This window comes from Oncorhynchus mykiss, chromosome 13 (assembly GCF_013265735.2).
Source record: "Oncorhynchus mykiss isolate Arlee chromosome 13, USDA_OmykA_1.1, whole genome shotgun sequence".
Lineage (NCBI taxonomy): Eukaryota > Metazoa > Chordata > Actinopteri > Salmoniformes > Salmonidae > Oncorhynchus > Oncorhynchus mykiss.
In genome coordinates, this window is record NC_048577.1 from 22,313,577 (window position 1) to 22,323,319 (window position 9,743).

The 9,743-nt window shown below is 43.3% G+C and overlaps 1 protein-coding gene across 1 annotated transcript; it reads right to left on the bottom strand.

Annotated features, from left to right (window-relative positions):
* Positions 1-1,540: 1,540 nt before the first annotated feature.
* LOC110485955 (probable ATP-dependent RNA helicase DDX5) lies at positions 1,541-9,085 on the bottom strand. The gene is made up of 13 exons (XM_021557216.2): positions 8,867-9,085; positions 7,465-7,642; positions 7,262-7,358; positions 7,031-7,164; positions 6,863-6,928; positions 6,626-6,767; positions 6,347-6,507; positions 5,699-5,871; positions 5,428-5,538; positions 5,274-5,335; positions 4,290-4,349; positions 2,581-2,802; positions 1,541-2,345 (listed from the first exon to the last, which is right to left on the bottom strand). Exons 1-13 carry the CDS (start codon positions 8,905-8,907, stop codon positions 1,897-1,899), a joined length of 1,896 nt encoding a protein of 631 aa, XP_021412891.2. The 5' UTR covers positions 8,908-9,085; the 3' UTR covers positions 1,541-1,896.
* Positions 9,086-9,743: the final 658 nt, after the last annotated feature.

Sequence of the window (9,743 nt, forward strand, 5' to 3'; positions counted from 1 at the left end):
ACCTGCTGTCTCTAACTCTGAATGATCAGCTATGAAAAGCCAACTGACATTTACTCCTGAGTTGCTGACCTTTTTAATTGTATTTATTTATTTATTAACAACAAATCAATACATAAAGCACATGAGGGAACATAAGCATACAAAGATTACAGACAATGGACAATCGAGCTAGGGGGTACAATATCACATTACAATTACACAAGGACCTTAAGGGACATACATATACTTACAATTTAGTAGAGCATTTAACAGTCTTAAAAACTGTGGCAAGACATCAGTAGGTTTATAATTGAACACATTTATGAAGATCTTACACTATTGTGGAGAGATGTACTGTTTGGATTCATTACATACAATAGAAATAAGCCAAAACATTCTGTAATTAATTTCATTATTCTTTTGGACAAATTTACATTTACAAACAGAAAACCACATTTTCGTACCCTGAGGTGCTGACCTGTTGCACCCTCAACACCCTCTGACGTCACCGATTGAAACGCCATTAGCGCGCCCCACCGCTAACTAGCTAGCCATTTCACATCGGTTACACGCACATGCAAAAATAGTAGAGGTGTTCAATACAACATCCAATGATAGTTACCTTGGAAAAGACTGTCTCGAACAGATGCACCATTCTGGTTAAGGGGCTGTAGCTTCTGAATAAGTTGGTCCTGGCTTAGCTCTCTGGGAAAGTATTTGACGTAGGTTCTCGGTGTCAACAACTCAATTGTCCATCCCTCTCAGTAGTTCTGTCCTTACTTATGTGTAGAGTGCTTATCCCGAACACCTCTGCCCTGCACCCTATCAGAGTTCCACCATTGTTCAATAATGTTATTTTTAAGTTCCATACCAAGTGGTCCATAGCCACAGTTGGTTCCACGCTGAAAATAATCTTTATGAAGTTGGCCAGAAGCTATGTAATAAAAGTTACCTGTCAGTGCATAGCTGCATCAGTGTTTCGGTGTGGTCAGAGCCCTCAGCGACAGACCTGGCAGAAGATGCAGTACTGAAGCGTAAAATCCATCTTGCAGCATAGTGACGTTTTTGGTATATTCTCACATCTCCAGATGAGTCGTCTAACACAGTAAATGAGCATGCGTCAAGCTGAAATTAAACTAGCAATGCATTGTGTGACGTCTCATTTTAGGAGTCATTCCTAGGCTGAAATCACGTTAGAAAATTGACATTTGAAAGTTAATGCACTTAAACGAGTAGTTTTGGCAAAGCCTGACAACGTAATGTAATAAAAAGTAACATACACACGTCTATATCTAAAATAATTGCAACCATGTGAAATGCGTGGACTGGGAGCACCCGGAAGTAAAGCTGGCTATGTCACATCCGTATGGACAAGAAAAAAAATGATACAAGTCTTCATCCATTATCTTACGTTCTTTTACCTCCTAACGATTATACTTGTGCAATTAGGAATGTTTGCTATAATAATTATTTTGTGTCCTAATGTAATTGTTTTAATTGAATATCCACTAAGATAAAATGCTGGATGAATAATCAGAATAGAACAATGAACCACCACAACTTCAATTGAATTGTTTTATTTGAAGGCCCATGCATGACCCCCAGGTAAGATCTTAACATATCACTTTAAAACATACCACTAACTCAAAATCTGCATTACTTAGTAAAAATAAATTACTGAGGAATGTAACAAATAAAAACAGTCAAGGAGAGGTGCACCAGTTAAAGATGCACTTCAACAGCCCCCATTGGGACTCATTTCAATGCTTGGGGTTACTGAAGAATTCCAACCCTGCTGTAAGCAAAAAAAAAGTTAAACAGTACAAAGGATAATAATATTCATATAAGATTTAAAAGACAAGAGGGGAAAAAGGGTGGTTTCGTTGTGAATTGTGCGCACAATCTACACCTAGTCAGTTACTGTGGGAAAGGAGGAGGCATAGAGTAGGGTACCATGGGTGGGGGTTGTTGGGGCTGCTGTGCCTGTGGGTTAAAGGGAAACGGTGGGCGACCCATGCCGTTTTGGGTGGCCGCCTGTGCGGCTCCAAACTGTGGAGGGGCCTGGAAGTTCTGGCCACCGAATGCACCCACCTGATTGGTGGTGCCGAAGCTAGCCTGTCCGTTGCTGCTGTAGCTGTTGCCGTAGCTACCGCCAGAGCTAGCGCCCTTGTTATAGGTGCTACCCCCGTAGCCCCCTCCGTTTTGGGTTTTTGCGCCAAAGGCACTCTTTGGTCCCCCACCGAACCCCCTGTCGCTATCCTTGTCCCTGTAACCACCACCACCACCACCACCACCGTAACTCCTTCCCCCAGAATACCTATCTCGTCGGTCATCCCTAAAGCCACCTCTTCCCCCCCCTCCACGACCTGGAAAACAAGACAAAAGAGACAGGGCAGTGATGAGACTGATAGCAGTGATGGGTGGCGTGAAGACATTTAAACTAAAATGATAGTTGACAAATATGGTGAGAACAAGGTGGGTCATCTTGGTATTTATTATTATTTTTTTAAGAACCTCTGCCCCAAAACCCTTCAAATAGATATCTTATGTCTGCAGATGTAACCACAGCCTTGTTCGCATCTCACCCGCCATAGGAATTACCTCCTCTGGCCTCCGCCATCTGGAGAAGCTTGGGGTTGATAGCCTGGTTAGCTTCGCGGAGCACAGCTATGAGATCACTGGCCTGTTTCATGTTGTTGGGGGTGAAGAAGGTGTAGGCGGTGCCCGTTTTTTGACTGCGGGCCGTGCGTCCAATGCGGTGGATATAGTCCTCAGAGGAGTTAGGATAGTCATAATTTATGACAAATTTCACATCCTCCACATCTGTAAAGTGTTGCAGTGTGGCAAAAAGGACGCCATACAGGATTTTGCACACCACAACAGCCAGACCAAAGGACAAGGTTAGCATATAGAATGGAGAGCTAAAAGGTTCCAGACTGGAGACTTAACTGAGCTGCAAAGAACAGGGTTAACCAACACAATCCAAGAAAAACGTTCTACTCCATGGGAATACTACTGTGGGAAGAGAGAAACGAGATGCACACTCCATTTGCTTACCATATCAAAAAATCCTAAGGCATTCTCCCTCCCTTTTTTAACCAGGGGAGGAAAAGAACTGGATTTGAAGTCTTACCATTAAGGAGTATGCATTCACTAGTCCTTTCCCAATGCAGCGAACTCCCCCACAAATTGTCAAGTGACATCCAGGAGCTTCTACGCAGTAGGGCCGCTATGTGCACTGTTGCCTCCTCGTGTGCCAATATAGGACCTTTCAGTTGGTATGGGTTCTGAAGGTCCTTTTTCCCAGTACACACTCATGAGAAGCTTGCTAATAAAGGCCTCACTGCACGTCTTGCCAAGACCGAATAGACCAAGTACTAATTTGAGGGGGGACCCAAAAAAGGCAAAAATGAAAAAGGCCCAAGTATTGACCCCTGTGGTGCCCCTCAGAGAGCATAGAGCACCCTGCCCCCATCAGTCTCGTCGAGGCAAGATCTTCCCAGAAGCCAGTGTTCGTTCACTTGAGAAAATGTCTCTCGTTGGCAGGTCTCGACATGACTTTTAAAAAGCAGGCGAGGGAGGAACTTTGGTTTTTGAAGCTCTTCTATTTTCACTTTCTCTAGATGTTCCCATAGCCCCTTAAACACATGTGCCAGTTTCTCATCAATTTCGATTCGACAAGAGTAAGTTGAAAACTGCTCTCTCCATTTCAAGAAAACCAGTGCTTTGAGTGAGGGAGAAAAAAATATATAGCAATGGAAAGCTGTGACATTTGCAAAACACCCATGCTTTTTTTCGGGGACAAGCTCCGTAACTAACAGAATCGCTCCAAATCTCAAACAGTGACTTGCAATACAGTGCCCTCTACAAAACGCATGCAAGGCAAATGGTCACGTCAAGGGTTTGTTTTTGTGTGTGTAACGTTTAAGTTGGAAACGTCTCGACGAAGGCATTTGTCAGGTAAAATCCATGGACAGAGAACAAATAATGTCAAGTATAAAAAATAAAAAAAGATATCAGAAACGAGGCTTAGCCACACTGCCTTTTGACTTGAGGATTACTGGCACACAGAGCTTTCACCTCTCTAGGCCCACTGGGTGGCAGCCAGTGGGGCAACTTCATTTCCAATATGTCCTCCTTCCCCCTCGAGGCCTGGAACTTGTCATGCCTAGGCCCTGCCACAAAGACTGCACCTTTAGGTGAGAAAAACTCAGAAAATGCATAGAAGTTAAAGAAAGCCAAAACCACTTTCTTTAAAAGTGAAAATATTGAGGAAAACAACCAGAGGGTTTAACCAAAGCCATACTGACCTAGACCGCGGGAGGCCACGTCGGTGGCGATGAGGATGGGGGCCTTGCCGTATTTGAACTCTGTGGAAAAATATTTCAGTTAAATATGGCTCGGGGCAGTATTGAGTAGCTTGGATGAATAAGGTGCCCAGAGTAAACTGTCTTCTACTCAGGCCCAGTTGCTAATATATGCATATTATTAGTAGATTTGGATATAAAACAAGTTCCTAAAACTGTCTGAATGATATCTGTGAGTATAACAGAATTCACATGGCAGGCAAAAACCTGCGAAAAAAATCCAACCAGTAAGTGGGAAATCTGAGGATTGTAGTTTTTCAACTCTTTGCCTATCAAATACAGTGTCTATGGGGTCAAATTTCACTTCCCAAAGCTTCCAATAGATGTCAACAGTCTTTAGAACTTTGTTTGATGCTTCTACTGTGAAGTGGGGGCAAATGAGAGGGGAATGAGTCAGAGGTCTGCCAGAGAGGCATGAGCTGACCAAGCGCATTCACATGATAGTTAACTTGAGTTCCATTGTATCTACAAAGGAATTCTCCGGTTGGAACATTATTTTAGATTTATGTTAAAAACATCCTAAAGATTGTCAAACGGTGTATAGAATCATGTTTCTACGGACTGTAGCGGAACTTTTTGACTTTTCATCTGGACCTAGTGATCTCGCGTCATGAGTTTGGATTACTGGGCTAAACGCGAACAAAAAGGAGGTATTTGGACATAAATTATGGACATTATCGAACAAAACAAACATTTATTGTGGAACTGGGATTCCTCGGAGTGCATTCTGATGAAGATCAAAGGTAAGTGAATATTTGTAATGCTATTTCTGACTTCTGTTGACAACACAACATGGCGGATATCTGTTTGGGTTGTTTTGGTCTCGGTTCTCTGTAGTCAGATTATTGCATGGAAATCTGACAGCGGTTGCATTAAACGAGTCCATAACATTGCCGTGACAAAAAAATAAATATATTTCCGACATACCATTGAGAACCCAGTCCCTCTCCTGCTGGCTCTTGTCTCCGTGGATACCCATTGCTGGCCAGCTGTAACAGACAAACATGGACATCAGAGGCATGACTCATTACAAGGAGAATGATGTTCCAGTTAAATGAGACACTACTGCGATGACCCTTACCCATCCCGTCTCATCCTCCTGGTGAGCTCATCGCAGCGTCTCTTGGTCTCGGTAAATATGATGGTCTTGTTCTCCTTCTCGCTCATGATCTCTTCCAGCAGCCGGAGGAGCCTTAGGTGGAAAGACAAGAGACCGGGTTCAAATTGGCATGACTCACTTTATCCTGGACTAATTAATGACCAATTGAAGAGTTCTTCCGTTTGAATTCCTTCAATTATGAAGCAGTGTAAATGTGAGGTTTGGCTTTGCGGAGGAGGAATGTGTCACTCACTTGTCATCCTTCTCTCCGTCGTTGCACACGTCCACTATCTGCAGGATGTTGTGATTGGCGCTGAGCTGCAGAGCACCCACGTTGATCTGGACATACTGCTTTAGGAAGTCCTCAGCCAGCTGACGCACCTCCTTGGGCCAGGTGGCACTCCACATGAGGGTCTGACGATCCGGCTGAGAGAAGAACAGAAAACAGATGACTTGGTATTTCATCAAATCCTTCAAGCAGTCTAATGGATGATCCTACAGGAAAACCGAATCAAATTTTATTTGTCACATGCGCCAAATACAACAGGTGTAGATTTTACTGTGAAATGCTCACTTACAAGCACTTAACCAACAATGCAGTTCAAGAAATAGAGTGAAGAAAATATTTAATAAAGAAGCTAAAGTAAAACATTTATAAAAAGTTACAATAAAATAAACAATACCAAGGCTATGTACAGGGGGTAGCGGTATTGAGTCAATGTGCAGGGGTACTGGTTAGTCGAGGTATGCAGACTCTGCAATGATTTGTCAAAGTCCAATGGGAATTCTGCCAATTGAAATGAGCTGCAAGTATTGAGGAAGTCTGCAAATCATTGCGGGAATGAGCCTTTATACTGAAGAACTCTCGCCAAAGGAATTGCGTTGAGTCAAAGCCACATACTCTAATTTGGTCCACAATTTTGCGGATTTGGGGCTCGAAGCCCATGTCCAGCATACGGTCAGCCTCGTCCAGCACAAGGTAGGTACACCTGCGAAGGTTGGTCTTCCCAGCCTCCAGGAAGTCAATGAGACGCCCTGGGGTGGCAATACAGATCTCAACACCTGGGGGGGAAACAGACAACACTCACTCAGATGTCTGCCTCTGTCACCAAAATTATTTAATACTGAACCAACGTACTGAGAAAACAAATGATCGAAAAACAAAGTGGTGGATAGATACCTCGCTCAAGGTCCCGAATCTGGGGTCCTTTGGGGGCTCCACCATAGACGCAGACTGACTTCAGACGGGAGGCCCTACCGTACTCAGCGGCAACCTGCTGCACCTGCTGGGCCAGCTCACGGGTCGGGGCCAGCACCAAACACTGAGCGACAAAGATAGAGACAAGTGTTATTCAGCGGGAATTATCCTGTAAAAACTAAGGATGTTCTCTAGTCAAGAGGCTTATGGTGTACTTACTATAGGTCCGTCTCCGTGCTCCAAGAATGGCTGGTGTTGAATGTGCACGATTGCAGGCAGCAGATACTGAGGGGAGGGGGAGGGGGGGGGGGAATTGAGCACGGTTCATCTGCACAAATATGTACCAGAAAGATGCTACCAAGAGTAGTTTTAAATCAATGTACTTACAGCAAGGGTTTTACCAGAGCCTGTCTGGGCAATGCCCACCATGTCTTTCCCACTGAGGGCCAGGGGCCAGCCCTGAGCCTGGATAGGAGTTGGCTCAGCCCATCCTTGTTTGGCAATCACATCCATCACATAATCTGAAAAATACAAGTTCGATTACATATGAGATTCAATTCCACCATCTTATACAACCAGCTTGTTCTTAGGCAAAGTTGGAAGACAGGTTTTACTCACTTGGAAAATTGGCCTCATGAAACTTCATCATTGGCTTGGGGCAGTCTCTGCCTTTCACTGTTACTTCTTTACTTCTCAGGTAGTTCTCCACCTCTTGCTGCAATTGGACACATAAAAGGTTGTTCATTGGCAAAGACCATTTGAATCAAAAGGTGAAGACCACACACTCAAATCACATGGAAAGAACTGCCTGGGTCACTTACAGGTGGTCTGCGGGTCACATCCGGGTGCTCCTGGTAGAAGTTCTTCTCAAACTTTGGGAGCTCATCCATGTTCCAGTGTTTTTTACGCAGTCTTTCGCCTGGGTTGCCAAATTTCCCCTGTGGGGGTCCACCCCTACTGCCACCACCGCCGCCTCCAAAACGAGGTGCACCTCCATACCTGAAATAGTAAGGGGAACAACCTAATATTAGATGACTGAGCATACAGTGGATGCGGTGTTGAAGTCAGATAGTTATGCCAGCTACATTGCAGAGCTGAAACCCCACATTCCCCTACGAGTTAGCATGGCTTGATGAGTACTACAACAGCTAACGTTACCTTGATAAAAGTTAGGTTCCTTTAGTCTAATATTTGGCTAACGTTACTCCTTAGTGTATATTTATGGGCAAATTGGCTCTGGAAGCCACGCACTCCATCTAAACATGAATTGGTTAAAGAAACAAATCCACCTACTTTAATACAGTATATTTTCCTTTTGTGAAATTATTTTATCTGTAAACCGTTGCAGCCTACAGTATTTTTTTTTAGCGACAACACGTTTGTGACGTCAGTCTTCCGTTTACACAGGTGCCTGAGACGCAGACAGCTAATTAGCGCAGGTAGTCCACACCCCCTCTTCCGTAAACAAGCACTGTAACATGGCCGTGTGGGAACCCTAACCCAATAAATATGTGTATCAATTTCGCCGATATTAAAGATAAGGTCCTTATGCTTCCAAACCCGTACCGCAATCGATGAGTGTTTATGTTCAGACCGAGCGTCGTGGCTCTTATCTTAACACTCCCCTACAGAACGCCTTCATTTAATGATTTGTGTAATGAACTGAGAGCCACGAACAAGGGCTTACACATGCAAAGACGTGGTAGGTCTAACTACATTAGTTTCTGCGTCATGTTTGAACCAGTTTAGCTGCCATTTTAATTCCGGCCGGTAGAGGAACAAAGGGAACCGGCCGGCATTTTGATTCGAAACAATTTGCCACATTTAAGATTAGCAAACATTCCAAGGTTCTTACCTAACCAACATCACATTCTATATTTTATGCGCCGATGTGCAAGCGTAGTGGATATCGTTATTGTATCAAATATAGCATAGGCCTCTGAGATTCTCCCATTGCTAACGTGCGTTATACATAGCTAACAAATGTTAACGTTAGGTGCCAGCTAAACATTTGCCCGACCTGCTTGTTACATCAATTAGATCAGGCAAAATGTTATTTAACTAGGGTTCGAAGAAGTCGCATTAACATTGCGCATTTAGCCAAAGCCAATGGCAGGGACAAACAAAACGTAACTAGCTAGCTACAGTACCGTGTTAAAACTAACCATCGCACCGTCTTTTCCTAGCTAACGACGTTAGCTAAACAGACTCGCGTTTACTTACCCCCTGTCTCTGCCACGATCTCTGTCGGAAAATCCGGGCATGATTAAGCAGTGTATGAAAGTAACAGACTGTATTTACGTCTATATCTCTAAACCAATCTATGATAAATACAAGTGGATAATCTACAAGTGCGACACACGAAAATAGAAATACCGGGGACACAAATGTCAGTCAAACGGTGTACTAGCTCATAACACATTGGAACATATCAACGCGCCTGTGTCTGGTACTACTTTTTCTCCTTATTTGGTCACGGAAGTTAGTTGATTGGCAGTTTGTGACATGTTATTAACCCATTTTTACAGTAACCTTCATTACTTGAGCCAAATTAAGTACTGATGTATTAACTTATTCAACATGGACAACTTATAAATCATTTAAAAAATGAATGCAGGTAGTAGACGCAAAATTGTGTTTACACAGGAACGCTACTTCTACTCAATAGTCTACTGAAAGAAGCAACAATACAATTTCCAATTTTACAATGTTTATTTTAATGCAGTCAACATATAATGGATACCAAAGACAGGCAGAAACTGCTTCTCTAATAGAAAACCCAGATCCCACTTGTTGGCGACGTTAAGGCGACTTTGGCTAGCTAAACTCATGCGCAGAAACACACGTCATCGTTTTAACGGACTGCGCATGTGCAGGCAGTCAAATCGAAAGGCACTCCTTCCATATACAATGTTTGTTTTACGAAAATGAAAAAGTGTCTTTCAAGAGGTTGGAGTAATAACATGTTCACCTACTTAAGACATTGGCTCGAATCTAGATTATGCCTTTATTTCTAGAAAAATAACAACTAAGGAATCATTTTTCATAGACCCAAGTTTATTCGACAAAAGCAATGTTGCCCCCCCAAAAAAATGTGCAA